The sequence below is a fragment of the Pseudoliparis swirei genome, chromosome 10, assembly GCF_029220125.1.
Source record: "Pseudoliparis swirei isolate HS2019 ecotype Mariana Trench chromosome 10, NWPU_hadal_v1, whole genome shotgun sequence".
NCBI classification, from domain to species: Eukaryota; Metazoa; Chordata; class Actinopteri; order Perciformes; family Liparidae; genus Pseudoliparis; species Pseudoliparis swirei.
Window position 1 is genome coordinate 8,922,465 of NC_079397.1, and position 16,121 is coordinate 8,938,585.

The window sequence follows — 16,121 nt, forward strand, 5'->3', positions numbered from 1 at the left end:
CGAAGTCGGTCCACCGTGACCAATTCAAGAACAGGATAATTATTCCTTCCCTTTTTGTTTTGAACATATTCAGTCATTTGCAAGAGAAAAGCCAGATTAAAGAGACTTGGTTGGTTTCGTTAGTCTCAAAAACCCTCCCCACGTTCAGATTTCATCATGCTCCAACATCGAGGGAGTAAGCTTCCTCGATTCATTTCAAATGTGGTGGTGCGTAAAGTTTTAAACACTGGATACTGATATGTAGATGGTTTTACAAAAGGTTGTTTTATTCATAGTGAACGGAAGTCCGTGTCGGGGGAGGTCAGCGTGAACCAACAGATGACCTTCTTCCTAAAGATGCCGACTCCACGTAACAAACAAACTTATGACAAACCAAACCACGTGTAACTAAACCAAAGTGCTTTGGTAGCAGTTTGAGGTTTAAATGTACAAACTGCAACCGCAAGACGTTTCCCACGAAACGTATCTGAGAACACCGATTCCTTTATAATCTCTGAGTGAACTTTGACCTCCAGTAACCTCTCTCGTAGGAGCAGGACTCTGACCTCTGACCTCCAGTAACCTCTCTTGTAGGAGCAGGACTCTGACCTCTAGTAACCTCTCTCGTAGGAGCAGGACTCTGACCTCTGACCTCCAGTAACCTCTCTTGTAGGAGCAGGACTCTGACCTCTAGTAACCTCTCTCGTAGGAGCAGGACTCTGACCTCTGACCTCCAGTAACCTCTCTTGTAGGAGCAGGACTCTGACCTCCAGTAACCTCTCTTGTAGGAGCAGGACTCTGACCTCTAGTAACCTCTCTCGTAGGAGCAGGACTCTGACCTCTGACCTCCAGTAACCTCTCTTGTAGGAGCAGGACTCTGACCCCCAGTAACCTCTCTTGTAGGAGCAGGACTCTGACTTCTAGTAACCTCTCTCGTAGGAGCAGGACTCTGACCTCTAGTAACCTCTCTCGTAGGAGCAGGACTCTGACCTCTGACCTCCAGTAACCTCTCTTGTAGGAGCAGGACTCTGACCTCTAGTGACCTCTCTCGTAGGAGCAGAACGCTGACCTCTGACCTCCATTAACCTCTCTCGTAGGAGCAGGACTCTGACCTCCAGTGACCTCTCTCGTAGGAGCAGGACTCTGACCTCTGACCTCCATTAACCTCTCGTAGGAGCAGGACTCTGACCTCTGACCTCCAGTGACCTCTCTCGTAGGAGCAGGACTCTGACCTCCAGTAACCTCTCTCGTAGGAGCAGGACTGACCTCTGACCTCCAGTAACCTCTCTCGTAGGAGCAGGACTCTGACCTCCAGTAACCTCTCTCGTAGGAGCAGGACTCTGACCTCTGACCTCCAGTAACCTCTCTCGTAGGAGCAGGACTCTGACCTCCAGTGACCTCTCTCATAGGAGCAGGACTCTGACCTCCAGTAACCTCTCTCGTGGGAGCAGGACTCTGACCTCTGGTAACCTCTCTTGTAGGAGCAGGACTCTGACCTCTAGTAACCTCTCTCGTAGGAGCAGGACTGACCTCTGACCTCCAGTAACCTCTCTTGTAGGAGCAGGACTCTGACCTCTAGTAACCTCTCTCGTAAGAACAGGACTCTGAACCTCCTCCGTCTCTGTGCGACGTGCAGAAAATAATAAAACGCTGACAAAAACCAGCTGGATCGTGACTTGTGGAAATCAGAGATCTCAGCACCTGTCGAAAAACTTGCTGAGTTATTGAGTGTTGATGAAGAACTCCATCAACCCCCCCCCCCCCCCCCTCCCCCCGGGCAGATTAACACATTTGGGTATTTCCGTGTGACAGGGCATTGAGTCTCACTAATTGCCTCTTTAAACACGTGTCAATTACTCTCAGAAATTACAGATTTTTCCATTTCTATTTATTTTTCCGAGGAAGTTGCTGCCTTCAGGAGAGCAACAGAGGAGGGGGTGTGTCTTCATGCGCTGTGGCTGGAGCGAGGAGAGAAAAGGCGACTGAGGAAAGCAAGGAAGGGAGTAAAGGGAATTCAAAAACCTCCTCCGAAGAAAGAAAAACACTGAGCCAAAGCAGGTTTGCTGTTTAATATGAATATTTATTTAAAAATCCATAGTTCGATACAGAAATAGTCATCTATCATCAGACAATCAGTACTTCAGCCATGCTTTCTCTGATTAAAATCACGGTTTCAAAAAAGTACAAGATAAGTATTTAATCAATAATTGAAAGACCAAAAAAAAAGTCCACTAGAAAGCAATAGAAACACGGACACAAAATAGATAACCATTAATGAAACTATTCATTTTTCTGTAGAAGGCATTGCACAATTCCAAGAAACTCAAGAGAAAGATTTAAGGCCATTTTGTACAGTTAATTTTTCATATAGATATTTTATATTTCAAAAACACTCAGTTGTTACCAAAAGGAACCGGCGCCTCCTTTGTAAAACTGAACATGCAAACGGAGTGCACGTTGTTCAGGAGACCAGCACAATATATTATTTGGATAGCTTTAGTAAACAAAGATCTTATGTGTGTTTACACCTCACATGGTCTATTAAAGCACTCTGTAAACACACACACACACACACACACACACACTCTCGCACACACACACACACACGCAAAGTGTACTTATATCAAACGCATGCACACAGACACACACTCTGAGGGGCTGGTTAGTGATGGACAATCAAAACAATAATAATAATACAAATACCTGTCCAGCCAAGACAACATACCTGGCACAACATGAGCGTGGCGATATGTTGGTGTGTGGGTAGACAGCATATATGGACTTGAAGAAAGGACCAAATAATAATACAAAATATTAGCAAATTAATAAATTTAAGCTGAAAACGAAGCATCCGAGAATTCACATCACGACAATACTTCTGATTTAAAACCCGCCGTCTGACTTCCTCTCTTTGAATGCTCCCGAACTTCTTGAAAAAAAAAGAAAAGAATAAAAAGACATGAATTCAGGAATGCCTTTTCCTGAATTCACATTTCAAATCACTTGTCACTCTGCGACTGACCGCCGGTCATTTCATTGTCTGATCAATTCCATACGGACATGACAGATGATCCTTTGGTGCCCGATTCTGAACATTTGTCATCCTCAAGTTTGAATTTTTAGTGAAATTGTCCTTGATTTTAATTCTTGGATTAAAGAATCTTTAATAATGGTACCACCGGGAGCTTCCGGTGGCTAACGTTAGCCCCTTTAGAAAAGATAGTAGTCAGCTGATGCAAAGTTATCACAACCGACAAAACCAACGGCCGGAACGTTCATAACTATAGTTTTGCTTTCTAATGATCCCCGTAGACTTGTGGCTGCTTCTTATTTTTTGAAATCTGTCATGTCCAGAAATGTGTTTCCAGCAGAAGGCGTTGATGCTAAATTGTCCCCGAGCACGAACATCAAACACTCACACGCCGTCGGCCCGTCTTTGACCCCCGCGGCGGCGCGGGACCTCGAACCGCTGGCAGGGAGCTTTACAGTAACGAGCTGCTAACGAGGCCTCCAGCTGCAGCACACACACACACACACACACACACACACACACACACACACACACACACACACACACACACACACACACACACACACACACACACACACACACACACACACACACACACACACCTGCTGCAAACAAAGACGAAGTCGGGGATGTGGAGCAACAATGTGTGAGATTCAAAACTGGTTGTGGAGACGAGATCATCTCGAAAAAATAATCGTCTTCAATCAGACGACTGTGGAGAGACATTTGGGACGCGTCACCATGACGACGTCCTCAAAGAAACTAAACATGATGATGACAACTGTCTGAGGCACGGACGCCGTAATCAGCTGATTTGACTCACTGCTGCAACACCTGACACAAAGACACATGTGATACACACCGGTGTGTCCATGGCGTGTACATGTTGTGTACGTGTTGTGTACATGTTGTGTACGTGTTGTACACGTGGTGTGTACATGTTGTACACGTGGTGTGTACATGTTGTGTACATGTTGTGTACACGTGGTGTGTACATGTTGTGTACGTGTTGTGTACATGTTGTGTACATGTTGTGTACACGTGGTGTGTACATGTTGTGTACATGTTGTGTACATGGTGCTGGGTTAAGACATCAGAGTGATCCGGCGGATGTGTGCGCCGTAGCTTTAAGACGGCTTCAGGGTGATGGAACTATAAAATAAACTCACTACATGTTCAGACGCGTTCACGCTCTCTAAACGCTCCACATGATGTTTTAAAAAGAAGTCGTGTCACACCAGAACATACGACTCCCTCCACATTCACGGCACAGACAAACCAACTCATCCTTCATGTAGAAACAACTCCGAAGTCCAAACTAGTTTGGCACGTTAGGCGCACGCGTCATAAAAACAGACGTATAAAAACAGCTTCATCAGAGCTCGAAGGTGCAATACAAAATAAATCAAATGGAACAAAAAGCCAACGAAGGGAACGAGTGTTTTCTTTTCTCTGCATTTTTGACCACTGGGCTCTTGATGCTCAGACGGCATGTCGCCTGAGAGCAGCTGCTGTCGATTGAAACACACAGGGGGGGGGGGGGGGCACACGACACGGGGCACGTGGGCATCTTATTGCCAAGGCAGTTCGAAGGAGAACAGAGACAGAGAGAAAGAGAAGGAGAGAGAGTGACACAGAGAGAGGGAGAGAGAGAGAGTAGCCATGCTTCCAATCTGAAAAAAGTGAAATCCTGAAAACCTGTCCACATTTGCTCCTAAATGTTTGCCGATGTCTTCAGGCCAAACACAAGAGCCAAGATTTAAAAAGTGTTGATGAATAACCCGGGTTGTATTCCTCTGACTCATGATGTCATGAATGTACCATGTTCAGTCTAAGTGGAGGAGGAGCGCCTCCTCTGAGCCTCTAGGAGGGGAACATGAATGTTTATACCACATTTCATGACAATCTGTACCAATAATTGTCGTGATATTTAAGTCTGGACCAAAGTGGGAGACGCTGCTCGGGCTTCAGAACAACATGACAGAATAGGACACCTGCTGAAGGTGATGGACACCTGCAATAAGGGCGCTACGTCTCCAGGACGCAACGCAGGGGAGCTGAGATACATTTCAAAAGGCCCAAATATATTATATAATAATATTATATATAGGCGTGTCACATATTTTCTTTTCAGCTTGTCTCTGAAAAAAAAAAAAAAAAAATGGCGGATGGAAACACAGCTAGTACAAGAAAAGAGAGAGAGAGCAAGAGAGAGAGAGAGAGAGAGGAAGTAAGGCTGCAACAGACAGACGGACCTGAGAGCAGTGCAGACAGACAGAAGTGACAAATGGAGATACAGGCACACAGACTGACACTCCCCCCCCCCCCACAGACAGACAGACAGACCGGTGGATAGAAGAGGTAGTGCAGGGCCACGATATGCATGCACTTGACTGAGGCTACACTCATGCAGAAGGTCAATACAAAAACACCAGAATACAGCACGGTACGGCACGCTACGGTACAGTACAGAAGGGCTACCGGGACCTGCACTGCTGCTACCTGACACACACGCCAGGAGAGAGAGAGAGAGAGAGAGAGAGCTTCATATTGAAACTGTGTATATAAAAGTATCAACATTAAAAATCCTTGTTACTGTAAATTACTGTAAACAAGGAGTGAGAGTTAGAGAGAGAGAGAGATAGAATAAGTGACAGATATTTACAGAGAAACTTCATTAAAGATGATTTCTTTGTTCTTGTCTGGAGACATTCCCTTTACAACGTGTCCAGAGCCGTCCTTCATTTGCCTTTTCACTCCTTCTTTACCTCCCGGATTGAATTCAGAATCTCCAAAGTCTCTCCGGGGGAAAAAAAAGAAGAAGAAAAGATCCCAGACGGCGACAGGAATGCTCGACGGTGGAAGTAAACAGACTCTCATTGGCTTCTCCGGGCCTCCTGGCACGACATGCAGCTTCCTGAACACGAGAAAGACCAGCGTGACCCACGACGACAAGGCATGGAGAGCGGCTTCAGGGAAATGGAAGTACTTTTCGCGTAGAAGGTTCGGCTGACCCCTGACCCCTGACTCAGAAGCCTTCACCCCCCCCCCCCCACTCCTCATATCTGGGTCTGCAGGTGTGGCCCTGGCGGCGTGTAGGGAGGCGGCGTGTAGGGAGGCGGCGCTGGCGACGGCTTGATCCCGCGGGTCCTCATGTAGGAGAGGAACTGGTCGGGGATCTCGGCCAAGACGTCTTTGGCGAGCCGCGCCATGCTCAGGATGTGGTTCCCCGTCCGGTCGACGTAGTCCCTGAAGGGGACGAACTGAGAGGGAGGAGAGGGAGAGAGAGTCAACGTGGAGAGATGAAGGGCAAGTTCCGGCTGGAAACGAGAGGCCTTCTTTGAGCCGCGTAGCAACAGTAGCTAAGGGGGGGGCGGGGCTCAGAGGATGGTGGATTGCGAGCGCTGGGAGAGTCGAAAGAGCAGACGGAGCGAATAAGACATCAGATATTAGAAAAAGAAGAAGAGGAGAAAAAAAGAAGGAAATTACAACTATATAGCATAATTCATCCCCTTTGTTCACTGTTGTAAGTGGAAGCAGCTCCAGAGCAGAGAGCCTCTCCTCATTAAGACGTTGCACATTCGCCCTATTTTTTATGTGAATGTCAAAACTCTTCTGCAGCACTGGGAGAACCATCTGATCCCGAAGGTCACGCAGACGAGCAACTGGATGCAAAGAATGTGCAAATTACTGAAAATATTAGGCAGCTCGCTGGAGACGTCGGTGTGTGAAAGTGAACAGACCTAGTTAGACCTAGTCAGACCTAGTCGAGCCAGTTAGACCTAGTCAGACCTAGTTAAACCTAGTCAGACCAGTCAGACCTAGTCAGCTCCGTCAAACATCTGGGGTTAAGGGGAGACAATACTAGGCAGCAGGTAAGCAGGTTTAATTTTGGGGATCGGCAGCGCTACTTTCACAACTGTCACACGCCGAGAATCTAACTCACATTAGTGATGGTGCATAATCGTCCAATCTTTCATATGGATTGACTGTTGGTGGAGGAATTTTGTTTCTTTTTCTCTCTTTAGCTATTTTTGTCATGTTTCATAGATCTCAGCATATTATGTGAAATTTTAATAAAATAATTATAAATATATAATAATAATAAATGCCACCAAAACTATGAAAATGAATGTGAATAACGTGAATAATCTGCATTAGGTGTGCGGTGTGTATATTACAGACTAACTAACTAACTAACTAACTGACTTACGAACTCATTAACTAACTGCTAACTAATTACCTAACACACTAACTACCTACCTAACTGACCAACTAATTAACTAACTAACTGAATAACCAATTAACTGACTCGCTAATTCACTAACTGACGACCTACCTACCTCACAATCTACCTAACTAACTAACTAACTGAACAACTAATTCACTAACTACCTACCTAACTGACCAACTAATTAACTAACTAACTGAACAACTAACTGATTAACTACCTAACTAGCATGTTTTGCTCAGGGACCTCTGGACATGGCTCTCCCGTTGTGACTCATTATTTAACGCAGTGTAAGTCCAGCGGCTCTCACACGGGCGAAGACGCTGCTGAGTGAGGGATGGGGGGGGGGGTGATGTCACCTACGACCACGAGTTCATCGGAGGAGCCAATTTGTGCTGAAAACCCTCGCGGCCAAATGTTACCTCGCCGTGCCACCAGGGCAATTAGCTGCTGGTACCGAGAGCCCGTAGGCATCGGCATGAAACCGGGTTCTACACCATCTTTTTCTGCATATGCGCGCATGTGTACTCCAGCTTGTTAAAAAGCCAACTAACGAGTTGCCATGGGAGGGTGTCGGGGCGCCGGTTTAAAGGTCAGAGAGAAGAAAAAGGTTTCACGACCGACAAACAAACAAACAAGATCTCACTGTATCTCAGGTGTCTGTCTCCGTGGGCGGAGCCGAGTCGCCTGGAGGGGACTCGGTGTTTTCAGGGACGAGGCTCGAACACGAATCCTTCTTCGCCTCCAAAATAAATATTTCTCGAGCTTTAATACTTTTGCATGATTAAGTTAACAAAGAGATATTTTTAAGCCGCTCGGCAAAGTGGACAAACTGTCCTTTGTGTTTGGCATGATGCACTGAATTTACATGATAAATGACATCATAAAGATCTAGTTGTAAGACCTTTATTATTTTAGCTTTGCTCTTCTAATTAATATGCAAACTCCGAGAGACGAAGGATTCCAACACGGATCAAGTGTAAACCTTACACAGAGAAAAGAAAGAGAAAGACAGGGCCCGCCACCTTAGAGTTACCCGGTTGGTTTAATTCAGCCGTGATTTGGTTTGACTCAAAATCAGTCTCCTCTTCTCCATAACGATTCATTTCCCCCCCCCCTCGTCTCTGCCACCTTCTTCTCCTCTCTCGGCCTCCACAACATTTCCTTTCTCTCCCCCCCCCCCCCCCCGTCTCTGCCGCCTCCTCTCTCGGCCTCCTTTTCATTTCCTTTCCTCCCACTCGTCTCTGCCGTCTCCTTCTCCTCTCTCGGCCTCCTCGTCTCCTTAATGTTTCCTTTCTTCCCCATCGTCTCTGCCGCCTTTCTCCCCTCTCGGCCTCCTCGTCTCCTTAACACTTCCTTTCCTCCCCCTCGTCTAAGCCGCCTCCTTCTCCTCTCTCGGCTTCCTTTTCTCCGTAACATTGGTTTAATTCAGCCTTGATTTGGTTTTACTCAAAATCAGTATCACATTTACAATAAATCACGGGGGATAAACTCAGGGGGAGAAAGTGAGGATGGAGGATCTCGGGGGACAGTCAGACTCCACAGAGGAGAACACTGACGCGGCGTGTACCTGGACGATGTCCCTCTCGGCAAATCTTCCTCTGGATGAGATTCGGATTTCGTCCCCGTCCAACTCTTCCATGGCTGAGGAGAAAATAAAAACATGCACCGTGAGCGTCGCTCCGAGTCACCAGACCCCAGAGTGGGTAAAATCAAGTTGTGTTACACATTCATGTGACGCGCAAAGTCTTGTCGACTTACCGTCAAATTCTGCGGGCCCCACCCCCACGATGATGAGTGACATGGGCAGACCGGAGGCCTGCGGGAGAGGAGCGATGAAGATGTGATACGGATAGAGCATACGGTCGCCTGACGTCTGAGACACAATGAGTACGAGATGGAAATCCAGCCGAGTGAGTTTGGTTGGGGATGGGAACCGGGGGTCGGTCTCCCTTTGGGGGTCCTTAATGAGGTAAGGCCTTCGTCTTCATCAGCGCAGGGACAGCGTATACACACTGTGCCTGACAGAGAGGGCGTGTGTGTCTCTCTGTCTGTGTGTGTGTGTGTGTGTGTGTGTTTGAGTAATAGGTTGACTTCAGGCAGCAGAGCAATACATGATCTGCCGCCTCCTTCTCCTCTCTCGGCCTCCTTTTCATTTCCTTTCTCCCCCCCCCGTGTCTGCCGCCTCCTCTCTCGGCCTCCTCATCTCCTTAACATTTCCTTTCCTCCCCCTAGTCTCTGCTGCCTCCTTCTCCTCTTTCAACCTCCTTTTCTCTTTAACACTTCCTTTCCTCCCCCCTCGTCCCTGCTGCCTCCTTCTCCTCTCTCTACCTCCTTTTCTCTTTAACACTTCCTTTCCTCCCCCTCGCCTCCTTCTCCTCTCTCTTGCTCCTTTTCTCTTAATTATGTTCCTCTCCCCAGATGATGAAGACAGTCCCTGTGATGAACGTCTCCCCCTCTTTAGTCCTTACTCCGCCACGCTGCCGACACCCTGATGGCTGCAGGGCAGCGAGCCTTCGCCGAGAGTTTCGTTTTTCATTATCTTTACTCTCGAAGCATTTTATAGATGCGGCCGACGTTCCTCCGACTGAAAGGCTGCGAAGCGAGAGAACCCCTCTTCATCCTTTCTGTTTTGGGTGTCGGTGTGCGGGGCCACTTACGTTGACGATGGACTCCTTGGTCTGGGCCATGTCGGAGATGACGCCGTCCGTGATGATGAGGAGCACAAAGTACTGGGAGCCGTCCTTCACCAACGCTGCATACCTACGTGCAGAAAACACACGCACAACCAATCGCTGTTATTGTTTCTGCCTCTTGTTTACCCCGACGAGTCAGATGAAGAGCAGATGAAGCATCCTTCTGTGGGATTTTAATTAAAGTACACAAATTAAATAGTTAAGTACTGTTAGGTTGTAATAGTTGATTTAGATTCTGCACATGTACAAAGAGGAAGTCTTGTGCTTTAAATTAATACATATGGAAAGATATTATAATTAGGAAATATTAGGAATATTATTATGAATGTATTATGAAGCATAAGGGAAAGACTGTGTTCTGTATTAAATGTATGAAAATGCTGAATGTAAATGGAAAGAGTTCATGTTTATGCATGAGAATGAATGTTAGTCAGTATTTCAGAAATGTCGAAGCCGGTTGAAGCCTGTGACGTTACTTAAAAGTAACATACTAGACTTTTATTGTGAAGGAACCGTTTAGTCAGCTGACCGGAAGGGTGATGTCGCAGCGGCGTGGAGGAGACTGTAGGCAGCGGTCGGAGCGGAGCCGCAAGCCTCGTTTGTTTCTTAAACTTATTGCCATTAAATATTGTTAAACCTAATCCACCGCCTCCTGATCCTGATTTCCATCGAGTGCGAGATGCCCAGTACCAGAATCCTTCACAGTACATAACCTTTCAAAATTATTTTTTGTCTTTGAATGAATGTCCCTTTGAATGAATGTTCATCTTCCGCTACGCTGTTTAGCGCGACCTTTCCCTTACATCGGAAAAGGTATTTCAAACCTGCTCTACCATCCATACTACTTGCCAACGTTCAGTCCATCGACAACAAGATGGATGATCTGAATGCACGTATTAAATTCCAACGGGACATCAGGAACTGCTGTGTATTGGCATTCGTCGAGACGTGGCTCGTCCCGGAGATTTCCGACGCGGCAGTTACTCCGTTGGGATTCAGCATACACCGTCAGGACAGGACAGCTGATTCAGGCAAGCGCAGGGGCGGAGGGGTCTGTGTTATGGTTAATTTTTCTTGGGCTACGGACATAGCAGTACTAGCATCTCACTGCTCTCCAGTCCTCGAGCTGTTGACTGTAAAAATCAGACCCTTCTATCTACCGCGGGAGTTTACTGCAGTCGTTCTGAGTGTAGTCTACATTCCCCCCCAAGTAGATAAGGCTACTGCTCTGGATGAACTGTATGGAATTATTAACGGTCTGGAGAATGTGCACCCAGAGGCAGCCTTTATTGTGGTTGGGGATTTCAACAGAGCCAACATGAAGAAAGTCCTGCCTAAATACTATCAGCACATTGACTTCTTCACACGTGGAGATCAGACCCTTGACCATTGTTATACGACATTCCGGGACAGTTACAAAGCCCTCCCACGCCCTGCTTTTGGTAAAGCTGATCACACCTCCATTCTTCTGCTCCCCGCATATAGACAAAAGCTAAAACAGGTCAGACCGGCTGAGAGGACAGTCCATCAATGGAGTGACGAGGGTGTGGCGACTCTCCAGGACTGTTTTGACAACACTGACTGGCTGATGTTTCGGGTAGCAGCAGATGGGGACATTAATGAGTACACAGACACTGTTTCCAGTTACATCCAATATTGCATTGAGGACATCGTCCCGAAGAAGACTGTCCGGTCTTTCCCTAATCAGAAGCCCTGGGTTGACGCCGCGGTCCGGACCCACCTTAGAGCCCGGTCTGCTGCCTTTAACTCCGGGGATCCTGATCAGTACAGGAAGTCCAGATACGACCTTTTGAGGGCCATCAAAGCTGCAAAGAGGACATACAGGAGCAAGGTGGAGTCTAGCTACCATGGCTCTGACCCCAGGCGCATGTGGAGTGGATTAAGAGCCATTACAGACTACAAGGGGAGGGGCTGCAGTGAGACCCAGTCCTCTGTCCTTCTTCCAGACGAGCTGAATGCTTTTTTCGCTCGTTTTGAGAGGACAGTGACCCCCTGCAGCGGAGCTACCTGAGGCCCAACCAGTGGTGTGCCTACTATAACTGTAGCAGAGGTGAGGCGCTGCTTCAATAAGATCAACCTCGCAAGGCACCTGGCCCGGATGGCATATCAGGTAGGGCCCTCAGGGGTTGCGCTGACCAGCTAGCGGGGGTCTTCAGCGACATCTTCAACCTCTCCCTCAGCCTGTCTGTACTCCCCACATGCTTCAAACGGACCACCATCGTCCCTGTGCCCAAGATCACCAAGGTCACCTGCTTGAATGACTACCGCCCGGTAGCACTGACCTCTGTGATCATGAAGTGCTTTGAGCGGCTGGTCAAATCATTCATCTGCTCCTTGCTGCCTCCCACCCTGGACCCGATGCAGTTTGCATACCGGTCCAACCGGTCTACAGACGATGCCATAGCCCTGACCACGCACACCGCCCTCACCCACCTGGACAAAGGGAATACATATGTGAGGATGCTGTTCATTGACTACAGTTCAGCATTCAATACCATCATCCCCTCCAGACTCGTCTCGAAGCTCGTGGACCTGGGACTAAGCACCTCCCTATGCAAATGGGTCTTCGACTTCCTGACGGGGAGGCCACAGGTGGTGAGAATCGGTGACCTCATCTACAGTAATCACCAACACAGGCACCCCCCAGGGCTGTGTGCTCAGCCCCCTCCTGTTCTCCTTGTTCACACATGACTGTGTAGCTACGCACAGCTCCAACCTCATTGTCAAGTTTGCTGATGACACAACCATTGTGGGCCTCATCACTGGCAATGATGAGTCAGCCTACAGAGAGGAGGTTGCTACCCTGACTACATGGTGTCAGGATAATAGCCTCTCTCAACATCAGCAAGACAAAGGAGATGATTGTGGACTTTAGGAGACGGCAGGTGGAGGAGCACCCCTGCATATCAACGGTTCAGCAGTGGAAATGGTCAGCGGCTTCAGGTTCCTCGGGGTCAACATCAGCAACGACCTCACCTGGTCTGCTCACACAGACAAGGTGGTCAAAGCGGCCCGGAAGCGCCTCTTCTTCCTGAGGAGACTGAAGAAGTTTGGCATGGATTCAGTCATCCTCACCAATTTCTACAGATGCACAATAGAAAGCATCCTGACTGGGTGCATCACAGTGTGGTATGGGAGCTGCACAGCCAAGGACCGCAAGGCCCTACGCAGTGTGGTCAGGACTGCGGAGTTCATCATCGGTAGGGAGCTCCCAGCCCTGCAGGACACATACCGCACACGATGCCTCAGGAAGACTGGCAGGGTCCTAAAGGACTGCCATCATCCAGCCTTCAGCCTGTTCACCCCGCTGCCTTCTGGAAGGCGGTACCGTAGTATCCGGTCTCGCACACAGAGACTGGAGAACAGTTTCTTCCCGAGAGCCATCAGGCTGCTCAATGGACACTGACACACGATCGACACTTTTGCACTCGACACTTTACACTCGTCACTTTACATACACTGTCACTTTCAGCCTTGTACTTACACCTACACTTTCTATTGCACTACCTGCTTTCACTACCTGCTACTCCCATTTGTCTGTAGTTTAGTTATGTGTATTATATGTTAGTATTATGTTCAGAGTTCTTGTACAGTGTGTATGTCATGTTATATTATGTTCGGCTATGATAGTTGTTGTGTGGTGCCTTGTCCTAAGAATTTCAGTGCCCAGTCTGACCCTGTGTCATTCTGTGTATCTGACAATAAAAGACTTGACTTGACTTGACATTCGAGTTGTGATATGACGGTTGCTAATATTAGCACAATCAGATTATTTCTGCTGAACTTCACCTTTGAGCCACCGGGAGGTTCGATCGGTATCGTCTCCTCCACTCTGCTGATAACTGAAGGTGCTCACAACAGAGCAGCAACACACTGAGGAGCGGTGGACGTGGGAGGAGAGGAGGTGAAGGTGGGGTTACCACACGAAAAGAAATAAAAAAGAACTGTTCTCGGCGACAAAGTTGGAAAAATCGGCAACAAAAGTTGCAGGGAGATGCAACATGTCACAGTCCTTCTTCTTCTTGGTGTTTAACGGCGGTTGGCATCCATATAATTGGTGCATTACCGCCACCCTCTACTGTGGAGTATGAATCATACAGTAGGCTCTCTTTAACATCCAAAATTAAAAAAAAAAAAAAAAAAGAAAGAATTAACCCTCACCATACATTTCAATTATACCATATACAAAAACCCTCATCCATTTCCAGATCCTGCTTTTCCGTCTCGTTAGTCCAACTCCCTTCACCTGTTCTCTCACCTGCCTTTGATCACTCCCACCTCGTTAATACCTCGTTCCCTTCACCTGTTCTCTCACCTGCCTCTGGTCACTCCCACCTCGTCAATCCCTCATTCCCTTCACCTGGTCCTCATGCCCGTCTCACCTGTTGCCCTTTCCCTCGTTAGTACCTGTCTACTTAGGGCCCCTCACTTGCTCTTGTCCTCTGCCAGATTGTTTGTGTGTTTTCCAGCCCTCGTGCGGTACACATTGTGTCTATATATTTCTTCCTGTTTGGTTCCTGAGGATACTCTGAGTAAAGATCATTATTTGCAGTTCGGTCTCCTAAATCGTGCTATTGGGTTCACACTAGTGATGGTGAGATGAAGCCTCATGAGTCATGAGGCATCGAACCACTTCAGCCAATTGGTTCGAGAAAGGGTTCATTTCTCGAAGCTTCATGTGCTCACGAAACCACCTACTGGCCAAGTGCATAATCACAGGCAGCTGTATCTGAACCACATAATGTGATGCATTGAATTTGTGTGTCTGTTATGGCTGTTGGGAATGACTATGAATTACAAAAATGTATGACCAAATAATTTCTGTACATAAATTATCACATATGTGCATAATAAAATATTTTTTGAATGTATTCTGTGTGTGTAAATGTTCCCAAAATGGTAGTATCATATGATACGGCAGGTTGTGTAATAATGTTATTATGTCACTTTAGGAAAATGGCATGGGCTTAGGCAGGCAGAGGACAGTGAACGTGTGTGTGTGTAACTAGGAAGAGGGGACTGAATATGCTTGTGTAACTTGGACAGTGATGTACAGGATAAGGGACATTTTATTCATTTTTTTTCAGAAATAACAGTTTCTCAACAGTTCCATTTTATCACCTATCCTTCTCTCCTCACTCTCCGAACTCTCCAAACTATCTCTCTCTCTAAACTCTCCAAACTCTCAACCAACAACCCACATGTTGAATGGAGCCTGAGGGGTTTATATTGCTGTCAAACCTCCCGGCAATATCTGAACCACTTCCCGAAGCAGTCACGTGGTACAGCCGGACAGCGAGGCTTCGGACGTCATCATTTTTGGCTCCTCCCCTAAATGAAGCACGCTTCGAGGAAACGCCCCCTCCATTACTCGACACACGCTTCGAAGCGTCGGCACATCTCGTAACAACACTAGTTCACACTAATCGCTCCTTCTGACACAACGTGTATCTACATCTAGTGCTCAAGAGGTTTCTGGACCTTATTAAATTGGGAAGAATCTTAAAAGTTAAATCTCGTAGAACAAATTACTATGATGTAGTTTGGGAAAAAAAATCAGTCAAATTCAAATTTATCTCATTAGCATTATGGAATAAAACCGTTGGTTTGCTCTGTTGTATTTGTGTACTTTGTTATCTTGTTCTCATGGACCAGATAGTAACAGATAACACAAAGACACAGAAACCACAAACGTGGGGCAGAGTTAGAAAACGAACAAAACAAAAATAACTAAGAGATAAAAAAGTAGAGAATAAAAGGAGAAAATGGATGGTTAGAAATAGTTCTTGCAGAGAGTCTGTTCCTCCAGTCAGGAGGATTCTAGTTTAGCTTAGCTTGAGGAGAAGGGAGCAGGGGGGGGCAGCCAGCATGGCTGAGTAAAGACAATACAAAGCCCAAAGAAAGCCTGTAGTCCCCAAAACACTTCATCTATAAAGAGAGAAGTGTTCGATGCAACTACAGGACTGGAAGAGGTGCGATTTGTTTGCGCTTAAAAAAATATTACAATAAATATGCTGGAGGCAAAGAGGAAAGTTCATGACAAGGGTGTTAGGAAAAAGGATATTTTAGGTGAAATTCCAAGTATAATAAAAGCCTGCCTCTGCTTGTTTCTCCATTTCCCTTCATAGTGCCTGTTAAAGTGGAACTATGCAATTAATATTTC

At 46.9% G+C, this 16,121-nt stretch overlaps 1 protein-coding gene across 2 annotated transcripts in view; it reads right to left on the bottom strand.

Annotated features, from left to right (window-relative positions):
- Positions 1–2,034: 2,034 nt before the first annotated feature.
- Positions 2,035–16,121, bottom strand: part of LOC130200397 (copine-8) — an 81,975-nt gene continuing 67,888 nt past the window's right edge. For both annotated transcript variants that reach the window (XM_056424648.1, XM_056424649.1), the window contains 4 exons: positions 9,902–10,004; positions 9,003–9,060; positions 8,812–8,885; positions 2,035–6,273 (listed from right to left, as the gene is read on the bottom strand). In XM_056424648.1, coding sequence (XP_056280623.1) covers positions 6,070–6,273; positions 8,812–8,885; positions 9,003–9,060; positions 9,902–10,004 — 439 coding nt within the window. In that variant the 3' untranslated portion in view covers positions 2,035–6,069. The remainder of the gene's footprint in view (positions 6,274–8,811; positions 8,886–9,002; positions 9,061–9,901; positions 10,005–16,121) is intronic.